General features: G+C 39.0%; 1 protein-coding gene across 1 annotated transcript; it reads left to right on the top strand.

Annotated features, from left to right (window-relative positions):
* The first annotated feature begins 7,525 nt into the window (after nucleotides 1-7,525).
* LOC118821131 (nuclease EXOG, mitochondrial-like) lies at nucleotides 7,526-12,956 on the top strand. Its single transcript, XM_036589584.1, has 6 exons — nucleotides 7,526-7,733; nucleotides 8,399-8,548; nucleotides 8,667-8,806; nucleotides 9,177-9,253; nucleotides 9,333-9,447; nucleotides 12,280-12,956. Exons 1-6 carry the CDS (start codon nucleotides 7,595-7,597, stop codon nucleotides 12,727-12,729), a joined length of 1,071 nt encoding a protein of 356 aa, XP_036445477.1. The 5' UTR covers nucleotides 7,526-7,594; the 3' UTR covers nucleotides 12,730-12,956.
* The last annotated feature ends 1,275 nt before the right edge of the window (nucleotides 12,957-14,231 follow it).

The following is a 14,231-nucleotide window of genomic DNA, read 5'->3' as shown; positions in this document are numbered from 1 at the left end:
TTGGCTTGCATTTAGAGCTAGCAGCGACGAGTTAAGAATTTGGATAATGCATTTTGTTTGGTATGGAATTATTTCTCAGGTAACCAGTTCCATTTGGGGGAGGGAGGGGGTGGTGTTTGGGGTGACTGCCATTTATCCCTAGCAATTGATAGAAGAAGAAACGTCAAAGGGTGCCCTAATGAATTTTAACACTAAACCTTACATGCAAGACCGTGGTGAAAGTGTGTGTGTGAGTGTGAGCGGGCGGGTGAGTGAGTGAGTAAATGAGTCAGTGTGAGACAGTAAGTGTTCGAGAAGTATGCGTGTTAAGTTTGCTGAGCATGCTAAAATAGACCATGAGGAAGGTTCGGCCCCAGTGGCTCTCAAAAGAAGTGTTTTTATTTTGTTTTCCTTTGCTCTTTATTTCCTTTAAGTCCATGCACATACTGGATATCTGGATTTAAGGACCTAGACTGAAACAGCAGAGACCAGATTCATCATTTACAAAGCCTGTACTCGCGTGAACGGGAGCCGACGGTAGGAAGGGTTTTAATACGTGCGTTACAGCCGAGTCCCTTTTGAACATTGTCTGTCGCTTTGAGGGACCAATTGTGAGATTGGGCCTTCGCTGGTCCTTATTTGACCACCGGTTTAATCTTAAATTAAGAGTGGCTGGCGCATTCATTTCATAGAGAGAAAAGGAAGAAACGGACATTTGATTATTATTATTATTGTTTTATTTTATTTTATTTTTGTTCGTCTTAAAAGTGGCAGGCAAGAGTTCACTTTTTCTGTACGCCACAATGTAACAGTGAATGTCCACAATGCTGCTGTTTCAACTCAAAGATGTATTTTCTGTATTTTTTTCCGTTTCTTCTGTGCGTTACACATGCAACTTCTCAGTAGAATTCATTCTGAAATGCATTTTCAAACACTATGTCAAGAAAAAAAAATGTACAAGGCTTCCTAGGTGAATGAGAGCAACTCTAAACAATAAATTTAGTAATGAGAGGACAAAAAGAAACAGAAAGGTTTAAAGAAGAAAAAAAATATTATTCATTGAACCACAGACCACCTCAAACCAGAAATACCTCAGATTTTTCTATGTGTATGACTTCTGTTATATATTCTGTTAGTTGTGTTGACTTGTAGTAAGTATATTTTGATGTAAGTTGGCTTTTAAGATTAGGGAGTTTTGGAGAAATAAAAAAAAAAGTCCAAAATCTTGTAAGAAGTGCTACCAAGTTATGTTGTATAAATAGAAAAACCCATGTAAATAGCTGTAAACAGTTGTAGAATTCTGCCTATCTACGAGACCAGGGCATTATTCTTTTTTTGTGCTGGCTGTTCCCACCACTTCTCCTTTCCTCTCTGTTGCTTAAAGGGACATTAAACCTTTAACCTTCAACTGATGTTTATCTGAGATCTAAAAGTCATCTTCCCCACTCTGATCCTGTCAGAATGCTTCTGTCTATCCATTGCAAAGTAAACTTAGGTGGCATTATAGCTAAACGTCTTGCCAGTTGTTTCACTCAAGGCGACTTTACCAAATTACTTCTTTCCAAATCTAAACATTTTGGCTGATTCCAATTCCTGGTCGTATTATTATGACGTTCGAATACTGCGAGAATTACACTGACGGAGCTTTTCTTTTTTTTTTTTTTTTTTTCAGGGCAGAAAAATAAAAGGTTTGGTGTCCCTACCTTCTGTGCAGTTTTCCTCTCTGTCCTCTTGCTCACTCATGAGGCTTTGCAGCGGTTGCTTCTACTTCCTCTCTACACCCTGACCAGAGCTTTAAGTTGCGATTGTGTTTTTTATTTTCGTATCACGGTGCCATATATAAGATATTATCTCCGGGATGTTCACCTCCATTTTGCAGTGCTAGATGTGGGTATAACTTGGACGTGTGTGCTGAAGCTGCAGCCTGTGATCAGAGAGAATGTTTGAGGCCATCTTTGCGCTCATGGACTTGGTGCTTTATTGTGCCCCCCACAATAAGCATAATTTTTAAATTTATTTATTTTTTTATATCCCCTTCAGATGCTGAAGATTGAACCAATGTAATGTGGCTGTCTAGCTTTATTGTTTTAGGTGTAGATGGCTTTTAGGGCCTCTTGGCCTCTTCTGGCAAACTAAAGAACACTACTGTTATGCAGTGTTAATAAGGCTACACATCACCTACATAAGCCTTTTATGATGACTGACATAAACCTACATAGGCATTTAAAAAGGCTTATTCCAGCAAGTGTTAACTGATTATCTCTGATGGCATCCTATGGCATCATGGGACATTGACAGTGGCATTGACAGTCTTATGGCTTCATAGGACTGATTGGGGTGAAAACAGCAAAATGGACAAAAGCAGCCTTAATGAGGCTTAGGTAGTTTAGGGCTTATGTAGGTGTCATGTTGCCTTATGAATGCAGCTCTTCAGTAAAGTGTTAGAGAGATAATTCGGGACCACTTTTTCGCCAATACAAAATGCCTATTGCCAAACCAGAGATGGAGTCAGGCCCTCAGCCAAAGCAGCACCTGCGTGTTCCGTTCCTGTTGTGGGAAAACAAGCTGGTGGGGCATAGGTGTTAATTGAACTAAAAATGCTAATGCTGTGCAGATCATGGGGTATCATTTACTTAGCATTTGTCTGTTGGGCTCTCAGACACCAACACCTTCAGGACCGTCACCTCTTTTCAGGTTCTTCACTAACTTCACTTTTAATGAGCTCAGACAATGTAGCAAGCAATATCCACAGCAATAGCATAGTTCCTTTCTGAAGGGATAGACCTTCTGGGCATTGTTACTAATCCCCAAGCATCTTACCAAAATCACTGTCCTCGTAATGTTCTGTCGGCTGCTGTTCATCAGTAACGTTTAATGAAGATGTCCCTCAATTATTAACTGACCTCTAAAGAAATAACAGTATGTAGCCAAATTCCTTGCATTTTCTATCTGCAAGAGGGCAACCAAAGTTTTGTTGTTTTTCATTATTACTGTCCGTGATTCCATAAGAAAAGAGCTTGACACCCTCTTACCTGGATGTATGAACTGTAATGGTTAACGATGCTGAATCTCCAGTGCTCGAGATCTGGTTTTTCGGCTGTTCTTAGTTTGCTTGTATGATGTCAGTCATTTGGTTGTAGTGTCACAGTGTCTGGTTGATGAGTATTGTGGGAAGCTAGTGGATTTCCAAAATGTTGTGGTTTTAGGCATTTTAGTACAACTGAACTGCATTTTGGATGAACTGGAGCAGGTTAATGATTTAAGAGGAGCTTTTAATTAGACTCTACATCAAAATGGAGCTTTTAATTGGACTCAGTACATTTTGTCTGGGTCATTTTATATGATCAGCTTGAATATTTTTGATGCAATACCACAAGTACAGAATTTACTGACACCGAGGGAATAACGAGTATTTCCTGCGTGTTTCATCATCTTAGCTGTCGTGCCAATTAAATGAGAGATTTTCTCCTTGTGAATCTTTCAGCTGTGTGCCTGGTGTGGACCAGCATCCTTTGAGTTTAAATCATGAATTTCTTCAAGTCTTTTAGCTTTAGATCGTCCAGTGTGGGTTCGTTTGCGTACGGAACTGGCTCACTGGTTCATGTCAACAAAGATGGCCTCACAGAAAGACCCGTCATTTCTAATATCAGGAACGTTGCAAACCTCCAATATTCAGAGGTGTTCTGATGTGCCTGCTTACTCTTCTACTTGCTGAAGCAACCGCTGTCTCTCTCTCTCTCTCTCTCTTTCTTTCTCTTTCTTTCTCTCTCTGCTTCTGTGCTAATACTTTTCAGAAGACTCTATATATATAATATAAAATCTCTAAAAACGTGACCAGCTGTAACTCTGGATGCAGTCTTAGATCCAGGTTTTCAGGAACCGATTACCTCAGAGCTCATGTGAATCAGTGTTGCTAGCTGGATTAGTCGTTGACACTACAGAGAAAATGTACACTATCATAATCACAAACAGGAGAACCTCTTTTGTACTGGTGTAACATGTATGAAGCACCCCTTGACAACTCAAAAACCTCTTTCTTCTCGAGCCTCTCGCCACTCGCAGAAAAGCAAATAAATGGTACTATACAGGGAAACTCGAGTGCTTCCTACATTTCCCCCTCCCTCACGAAGCCGGACATGGTTTGACCACCCCACATTAAACCAGGTGCATTTTGCTGTTCACTTTTTTTGATTCCATTTCGTCATTGCAGTCATTTTTGTAAGGCAGGGTGAATCCGATCGCTGGTTTTGGTGTTTTGTTACCTCATATTTTCCAAGATAAACGTTCAGGTCAAAGTGTAGCAGAGCTGTAAGTCAGGATGTTGTAAACGCTCAAGTATTAAAACATATTTCCCTCAGGGGAACTTAATTTATATAATTTTTAAAATCTTTTCTGCTTTATCCACAATGACAAATCCACTCTGACCTTAATAGTACCTTAACAGATTGAGGTGATAGTTTTTGCCCATGTGTTTAAAGTTTAAAACATGAAGCTCAGTATACAGTACCTGAGTAGTGAATGGCTCAATTACATGCCCTTTATATCTCCAAGACAGAAGAATTGAAGTTCGAGTTGGCACACGGGAAATGAAAGGAGGCGTTCTCACTTGTCTTGTCAAGGGGTCACACTTTAAGTGCTGTTTCTATATCAGAATATGTGAAATGTACATGTTGTAGGTTATGTTTCACTATTGTAGCTAAAATTGTAGAACAGAGATGGCTTGTACTACTGATTTTAACAAATATACTAAAAATCTGTATAAGACAAGATGTATACAGAGAGTTGAGCTTGTTGCTGTAACCCCTCTTTTGGATTGAAAAGTATGTTAAAGTTTTTATATATATTAAACGCCCTGGGAAAGTCAGACATCCATTGTATTGCCGTAATGAACTGAGGACTTTTTTTTCTTGGATGATCATTGTAACATAGTTCTTTAATTTGCAGTGGATCATTGTTCCTTTTTACTGTGGTAATTTTAGAACTCCGTATCCAGAGTTTGGACTAGATTTGCCTAGAGGTTGGGATGTGGTTGTTTCTGCTTTTCATTGGTGCCAGAATAAACCAGTATGAATGTAGTATTTGCCCAGTGTGAAACAACTACACCCTGACTGTTAGAGAAAAAAGTACTAGAAAGGATTATTTCAATTTTATCTTTTTGTATATGAAAGTAAACAATAAAATACTGACAAAACACAGTTTGGCTGTGGATTTTTAAACTTTTCAGTGTCTCTGCTTTGCTTTGTGAATGTAATTTTGGTGCATTTTGTGTTCTATTTAGCCTACATTCTTCAAAGGTTATTTAGTAGAATGCAGTGGTTCTTTGTAAGAGTATGAACACTCAAAGAACATAAATGGTTCTTTGCATGGTCAAATGGATCTTCACCATGATGGAAAACCACTTGTGTATCATTGCTGTCAGGAAAAAAAACCCCAAAATTGTATTTTTACCCAGTTACATGTTTTTACTCACTTGCATTAATATTCAGTTCACAGGGTGGAGGGGGGGGGTCGTTATGTTTTGTCGGTGATGCAGCTTTGTAATTGGTTGCACCTGACATTTGAGGTTTAAAGCTCTATTTTAGACCAAGAGTGCTTCAAAAGGTGAAGAACAGCACCGAACAAACTTCAGTTTGTGTATTGATGTGCTGATGGATGCTGTATGGACTGAGAAGCTCCACTGCAGTTTTATAAGTTATGCAGTAGTTTTTGACCTGACACTTTCTACAGAAGGTGTATTTTAGAAAGGTACTTTAACTTTTACTTGAGTCATTTTTTCACAGAATTTACAACTCATGTTACTTTGACATGTGTGTGGGTTTAGGCTACTCTACTGAGTTAATTTTGTGCTTAAAGTTTCAAATAATATAAAACCCACAAGCAAATGTGTTGCAAATACAAAGAGTAAGAATTTGACTTATTTTTTTAAAAACATTTCTACTCATTTTCACTCATTTTGATATTTATTATTGTCTGTTTTCTACTTTCTGATTTTGCTGGTACTTTTTTTCTTAAAAATTTTTTCTTTTGCTTTTGGCTTTTGGTGCTTTTTAACAGGGGGCCAGTCTTAGAAGAGGGCCTTCATCTGCACGTTCTATTGGTCAATTGATTTGGGGTGACAGGTCTTCTGAACATGTAGACGCTCCACACCTCGTACCATGTGCTGCTATGAGTGCAGCGCTGCAGTGGCAGATCTGACATTATGAACAATATTCCTTTTAAGTTATTATTGTAACACATAGTAATAGGTCCTGTGTTGACCTTGGTAAAACGATGCAACTTATTTTTGGCGAGTATAAACTTTTTAACGTATGAACGAAACTAACACCTTTCGAGTTTGTAGCTTTCAGTGCTAACTAGCCTAGCAGTGTCCACTAAAGTGCTAACTAAGCGAGCCACACTGGTAATGACACTAAACCTGTTAGTTCACTGTGTTAATGTGAAGAAGCTGAGATAGAAAGCCTGTTTCAGTGACACACGGAGGGATTCTGTACCATCTTATTATCGTTAGCTAAGATGGTACAGCTTCGTTCAACAGCTAATATACTTATATATATATAATGTATGTATGAAAATCATTGCTCATAGTGTTGGGCAGTACTACACTCAGTACGAAGTGCTCCGCCATGTTCAAGGCAGATCACAGCTCACTTGGGCGGAGCTTCCTGTTCAGAAGATCTGTCACTCCAAATCAGTTGACCAATAGAAAGTGCAGGTGAACGACTCATTCCAAGACCTGCCCCCTTTTAAAAAGTGCCGAAGGTCTAAAGCAAAAGAAATATTTCAGAAGCAAAAACTACATCAGCAAAATCAGCAAATAGAACCGAAGATAAAGCACAGACAAAATGAGTGAAAACTTACATCAGAATGAGTGAAAATGAGTAATAATATTTTTTGAAAAAAAAAAAAAAATAGGTTTAATTCTCATTATTTGTATTTGCAAAATATTTTGGACAAATTAATCACGATATTTTTATTATTTGAAACTTTTGGCACAGAATTAACTCCATATGCATTTCCCAAAAACATCTCAGCACAAAGACGATTCTCAAATGGTAGAGCGAGCATCACACTCAACACTCTCTCTACCAGTTAAAAAAGTCTTAACAATAAGATTGTTTTGGGAAACTTGGTACAATTTTAAACAGAAAGCCACTGGAGAAAGGCCGTGTAAAGATGAATTATGACTGTATTCGGTATAGAAGATCCACCAAATGACGTAAGTGGACCTTGATGAGAAAATAAAATACAATAAAAATCTAAGATATGATCTCTTCAGGTTTCAAGTCTTGTTGAGTTGCTGTTAATGCACTCATAAAAGGATGAGTAGCTGACTGACAAAAAAAAAAGAAAACTAAGTAGGGGGCTCGGAATTTGAAACTGTACTGCTTTCTTATCTGTATTTTTAAAAACCCAAATTAAAACATGCTGAAATCTCCCTGTGAATTCTGCCTGCAGCTCTGTGTCTCCGGGCGGTTTTGTTGTCTGCTCAGCAGGTGGCGCTGTGCAGGATTTCAGCGCCGCTCTGTCCCTCCTTACCGGACTTCCTTGGTTCGTTTTGCGCCGCCTGCTCAGATTGGAGGGTCGGTTTGAGCTGCAGTGCTACACTTTGTCAGAAATGGCTTTTCCTCGACTTAAGTTTGTGAGGTTTTTCGGCGGTTTTGTGTGCGGAGTGACTCTCAGCACTGGTGCCTGTGTGGCGGCGCTCAGACTCTACCTGCCCGAGAAGCAGTTCGAGGACTCGGAGGCAGAGACAGGTAACTCCGCCAACCGGCTGCTTTAGCTTTAGCTAACTTGAGAAAAGCGTTTTAAGCTGTATTTTAAGTATTGAGCCTCATTCACAGCTCCGGGTGATTTTAATGCGTTTGCTGTGTCAGTCAGCAAATAACTAGTAACTTTGTGAGTGGAACTTTGTAAGTTTCCCGCCTTATTAAAGAATAATGTGTAATATCGATAGTTAAACAGGCTGCCTCGATATTTCCATGGAGCTCATAGTGCTCCTGATCTCCCTTCTAACACAGCACTGTACACATTTTTGTGCTTTCCTTCATCTCCCTTCTAAAAAAAAGAAACACCCTTAGATCCCATTAGGAAACCAGATGTATATGGAATCAGAACATCTGTTAACCCCATCGGGAAAACACAAAATACCGTAATACTACCGGACAGTAAAAGGAACCAGCAGAAAATTTTAATAGTTTGTATGCTTTTTTTCAGCAGGGCTAACACAGCTGATTCAGTTCCTCAACTAATCAACAACCTCCTCGTGTGCTGGTCAGTGTGTTAAAGAAGGAGAAACACAAAAACGTGCAGAACATGACCTTCCCAGGGCTGAGAATCTCTGTCTGAAGGGCTGCTTTATTCATGCTGTTCTACGAAATCATTCGTAACTGGTTAATGTAAACTTTGCATGTTTCTTCAGAGAGTTCAGTGCAGAGTCTCATTAAGCGCTACGGCATCCCTCTGACCGGAGCAGAGACGAGAAGCTACACCAACCACATTCTGTCTTATGACCAGGGCCGAAGGATACCGAAATGGGTGGCAGAGCATCTGTCAACCGAAAAACTTCTTGGTAAGTTATGGGTGTGCGCTCCTTTTGTGAGAAGTCTGTCAGCACTACATTTCTAGTGAGTCAGTCACTGGAGTGCCGTAGCTTTATTAAGTACTAATTCTTCATTTAACCTTGTCAGGAAGAGCAGATAGAAAGCACTGCAAATTCAAGCCTGACCCTGGTGTTCCCGAGCTTTTCACTGCACACAACGAAGATTACCTTGGCAGTGGCTGGTCTCGAGGACACATGGCACCAGCTGCAGACAATAAATTTTCACAGGCAAGGCAACATTTCTTTTTTCATAAACTGTATTATCATGTCCAAAAATAGCTTAGATTAGATAATGCATTGATTTTGCAGCCACTTATTATATTTCACTTTTTTTTAGTTCCACACAAAAATTCAGCTCTCTAAGCATCTACACAGAAGTAAAAACATGTTAAAAAGTGTATTGTTATTTAGTATTATGAAAAGCATAGTCTAACAAATCATGGCTGACCCTGTGCTCTGACACCAGCTTTCTAAGCCGGAATATGCATAGAAAAGCATTTCATTGTACTGTGAAAGTATAATGACCTTAAATGTACTTACTTTAGAAAAAAGGTAGTGGCCCACCCCTGACCATCTAACTTTTACTTCTTTTCAACAGCACTCAATGGCAGAAACCTTCTATCTATCGAATATTGTCCCGCAAAATTATGAAAACAACGCAGGCTTCTGGAACAGGTCAGTAAAGATAAAGAACTGATAAAAGCTGTTTATTTTTTGTGTGCTTTTCTTATTAACAGCTTGTTATTTTTTTAAGATTAGAGATGTACTGCAGAGAGCTGACAGAGAGGTTCAGTGATGTGTGGGTCATCTCAGGACCGCTTACTCTGCCACAAGTAGGAGAGGATGGAAAGAAAACCGTCTCATATCAGGTACATGAACATAGTGCAATGTCTTATGTTCACTTTTCACAATTACTCTCTACACAGTCCGAGAATGTTATGCTAATCAGAGAATGAGCAGTTTTTTCAGTACCATTATCCTTCTTTTTCCTTTTTTGACTTCCTTTTACATTTCATCAAACCCCCAGATAATGCCCTGTTGTTGGGAATCCAGGGTCCATTAAAGGGGCTGGTTGTTACTTTGTTTATAAAATTATGAGTAAGTGGAAAGTGATATCAGTTATGTTGCTGTGTGCCAGCAAAGGTCCCAGTACTTTAGTTAGTTGTGCACCATTTGTTTTGCATTGCTAACATGGTAAGTACTTGTTATTTTGCTTGCACTTGTAATTTCAGTGCTGTAAGAGCTGTGGTTTGCATGTTCTTAATGCTCTAGTACAGTGGTTCTCAAACCGGTCCTCGGGGGTACCCTCAGATGGTCCACATTTTTGCTCCAGCCCCATTCACAGCACTTAGGAATAGAGCAAAAGTGTGGACCCTCTGGGGGTCCTTGAGGACTGGTTTGAAAACCACTGTTCTAGTGAAGAAGGCCAAAAGAGTGACAGTGTCAAATATCAGAAAGTAGTGAGCCCTTACTTTTCATCTGTAGCTTGAATATACAGTCTTATACAAAAGTTTGAACATATTCGGTCAAATTACTTATTTTGTTGATTTTCTAAATGAACAGACTTATGTAAATTTCAGAGCACGGTTCCAAGGATGTGTTAATAAATAATTTGACCCGGGGACCCAAATTTTGCATATGGCTGTCTAACTCAAATATTAGATGCACACTTCTGTAAGGGCAGCATTATTTCTGAATGGTCTTCTACGAGTGAAATTTTAATTCAAGCACATGACCAGTAGATGTCAGTGTTGTACTGTTTTTGCTCTGTACCTTTAAAAGTATAACCATAGCATCATCATCTTTTGCCTGTGGCAAGTTGTGTTTTACTCTAGTTAACGCGTAGCTGAGTTTGTATAATCTGGCCTGTGGGCCCAACATGACTCCAGCATAAACTCCAAACAGTTGTAAACAAAGTAATTTTTTTGTTAGAGGCATGGACGTGTTCTTTGGCTGATGAATTTTTATGATCACATGTGTGACTGTGTTCTATGGACCTATTAGCGGGGACTTTCTGTTGCCAAAAAAAAAAAAATCAATAGATAAAGCTAATAGAATAGCTACCTATAGATTAACTGACACATCACCAGGTTGAAAGAGCACCATCACTGGCCTGCAGTCTCTCCTGTCTGTGTGCCCTGATGTATATGTAGCCAAAGCAGAGCTCCAGCTGGCCTCGCAGGGAAAGAGTTGGTTTTCCGTTAGGGCTAAATCGACATAGACAGCCGCCCCCAGGGCTAGTATGTATCACAAATTGGCAGCGACAGGAGCCATGTTACCTCGATCTGTACACACTCTGGCCCTAAGAGAGACTGTAGCTTAGATACCTCTCTCATTTCCCTCGTGCTTCTATGGAATGAGGCACTTGTGCCATTGTGGTGCCTCCAGGGCATCTGGGTTCTGATGGCTACCTCAGAACGCTGTTGATGTTTGGTTTATGTGGACTGTAATCAGAGCTTCTTTGCGATTCAGTTGTGAATGATAAACTATGGAACGTGTTACACTTTATCTTTTTGTCCTCAAGCAATATAAAAATATTGATTGTGGCAAGGTCTGTGAAATGTTTTGTTGTTTACAGAAATACAGCCAGCCAGGATATTGGTTTTAACTTTTGAAATAATTGAGTTGTTCTGTCAGCACTTAAAAATACAGAATTTCTATGCAATATGTCTGTGTTTTATTTAAAAAAGAAATCAAGTGGCAAAGTACAATAAGCTCTTTTTATTATTATTATTGTTGTTGTTGTTGTTGTATTAGTATTATTATTATTATTATTATTATTATTATTATTGGATTGAAGTGAAAAATAATTATTTTCAAAATTCAGGACACACTGGGCTGAAAGGCAAAACAAAAAATAAAAATGATTTTCATAAAATAATTTATGCAAATGTTATTTGTAAATTAATTATTGTAAATTATGGTAGGCCACAGTATGTGCCATGAAATCCAACATCCTCGACAACAGAGAACAGTTGGTCATCGAGTACAATGGATTTCATTATTTATTAGTTATTCATTGTTCTTTCATTTGTGAATTTTTTCATCATATTAAAAACTGCAAAAAAAGAAACCGGTGCTACACTGTAAAGTAAAAAAGGGTTTTTAACTAATGTTAATTACTGGACTGCGTTAAAATTTTGAGTAAATTGAACTTGACGTAGTAAGTTAACAGAACAAGAATCTGTGTCTTGCACCCTGTCAACTTATTTAAAGTTCACTTGACTCAATTTTAAGGCAACCCGACTTTCTCACAGGTGTGATAGTAGTAAGTGGTATTAAACTTGTAATGGAGACGTTCTTGGGTGTTGAAAATAACAAACAGCCTTTTTTCTTTTGGTTGTTGTCCTAATCTGCTGTTTTTAACCATTTTCAGAAAAAAAAAATGGTGGCCGAATCCTAATAACTGTTATTCTTATTATTACACCATAATTTGAACTTTTTGATGACTTTTCTCTGACTGAAAGTGAGAACAGTTCCTCAGTGGAAGAGGTTGAGTCGCTGGTGAGCTCCCAGCAGATGTTCAGTTTGCCAGATGCTTGATCATGTAGCAATATAAATCAGCCACCTGTTTGCTGTAAGAAGACAGCATCAAACAGATCAGTGTTGTGTGTGTCTGTGTGACTGAGACATAGTGTTATTCTTGAATCTGCTTCTAATGTCTTGAATCTACTTCTAATGTCTTTATGTGGCTCAATCAGTTGATCGGAAAAGATGATGTCGCCGTTCCCACTCATCTCTACAAAGTCATCCTTGCACAGAAAGATCCTTCAGCTGAGGTGCTGGCTCTGGGTGCCTTTGTGGTTCCTAATGCCCCTATTGGCTTCAATCATCACCTGAAGGAATACCAGGTGAGCCTGACTGAATTGGAGAGAATGTCCGGTCTGACCTTCTTCCCTAAAGTGGACAAAACTCAGAGCCTGAAGAACCTCTGCACAGTGGACTCCTGTGAGCTCATGGACTTCAAGCGTTTCACGCTATACATGACCGGCCGTAAAGTAGGTGGTGCCAAAACTTTGGCAAAGCTGGATAAGATAATGGCGGAGCTGAAGGAAGCAGGAATCCCACCTGATGAGTACTTGGTTAAACTGTACCTGGAGAAAAAACAGGAACTCTTGCAAAAGGAAAACCCAGAGAGCGAGTCAGGATAACTAAAAGTTGTACATCTGTCTGCCTTCTTTGTGATCAAGTCATGTGGCATTTTTTTGCATTGCATTCTTTGTCCTCTTTAAAAATAGCGCCTTCTGCAATTGTTTCCTTTTTGATAGTGTTTTAAATGTAATGTGTACCAAACCAAAATTATGAAACTTGAGTACTGTTTTAAGTAAAATATGTATATACAGTTTTGTAATAATGTCATAAATGTTTTTAAAAATCATTCACTTTACTGTTGCATTTGTTTCTGTTCTGACTGGTTTATGACTCAGTAAATTCTCTGGCCTGGTATGTTGGTCAGTTGTTTTCAAGGACAAGATATCTGAGATTGTCCAGCTGTTTACATACCAGAACAAGTGTTTTAGAATGATTATTTAAGGCACATATTACATGCTATGGCTTTTTGCTGTATACGGCAGGGGTAAAACTTGACTGTGTTGTAGCATAATTTCTTTTGACTCTTCATATAGTGGCCTTGCGTCACTTTTGTTTGACGGATTGGATTTCAGCTTAAAATCGATGGGTCAGAGCACACAGTGTTGTGTTGTGTTGTCTGATAAAGGGTTGCATGTAACTCAATCTCCTTATCACAGGCTCTTTACACCAGACGAGTATGCTAATCTGGCCTGAACCCCAATGTACTTCCTGACACAAGTCAAATGTAATTGCATCTGATGTTTAGCTTGCTCTGTAGGAAAGTAAAGAAAATGCTGGAGCCCATTCAACTTGTCAGAAAACCACAATTGTTAGCTTTATTGGCTGAATTGTTTGGTACAGTGAAGTGCTTTTTCATTCCGGCTGAAATATGTAGGTAGGGGATTTGCACTTGGAATCAGGTTATTGGTTTTAAATCTCAAATGAGGTGTAGAGGGATGCTGGCTTGCTGGAGGTTCAGACGACCCTTGTTCTGAACACTGCTATTGTGCCCTTCAGCAAAGCACATATTGTCTCCCCTGGCCCTTGTCCTTACCATAACGGCCTTGAAAGAGCAGTGAGTGTTCACTGACCCTAATGCAAACAAATAATCATTTACAGGGCCAATATCATAGAAAAAAAATCCTAGTTTATCCTTTTGAAAGAGTTTAATGTAGCATGTAGATATTGCACCATCAGCTGCCCAGTCTGTACAGTCCATATATGGAAACACATTTGTCTGTCTACGCCAGGGGTGTCCACACTTATCTGCAAAGGGCCAGTGTGGCTGCAGGTTTTCATTCCAACAGTATAGGATTAGATCCTAAGACGGATACCAACTGATTAAAAAAAGTAGAATCAGATGAACTCCAGCTCATTTGGCATGAAAACCTGCAGCCATAATGGCCATTTGTGGATAACACCAGCCACCCCTGGTCTATACATATGTATCAACTTTATCTTTTATTTTTTCCAACAAGCTCAACAAATAAATAGAAATTGTGCACTAAAATGTGCAAAAAATACACATTTACGTTTGTTCTCTGTAGACGATGTGTTAACTTATTTTCGCTTAGGAATGTGT

This window comes from Colossoma macropomum, unplaced genomic scaffold (genome assembly GCF_904425465.1).
Source record: "Colossoma macropomum unplaced genomic scaffold, Colossoma_macropomum, whole genome shotgun sequence".
Lineage (NCBI taxonomy): Eukaryota > Metazoa > Chordata > Actinopteri > Characiformes > Serrasalmidae > Colossoma > Colossoma macropomum.
This window is presented reverse-complemented; position numbering and strand designations above follow the sequence as displayed.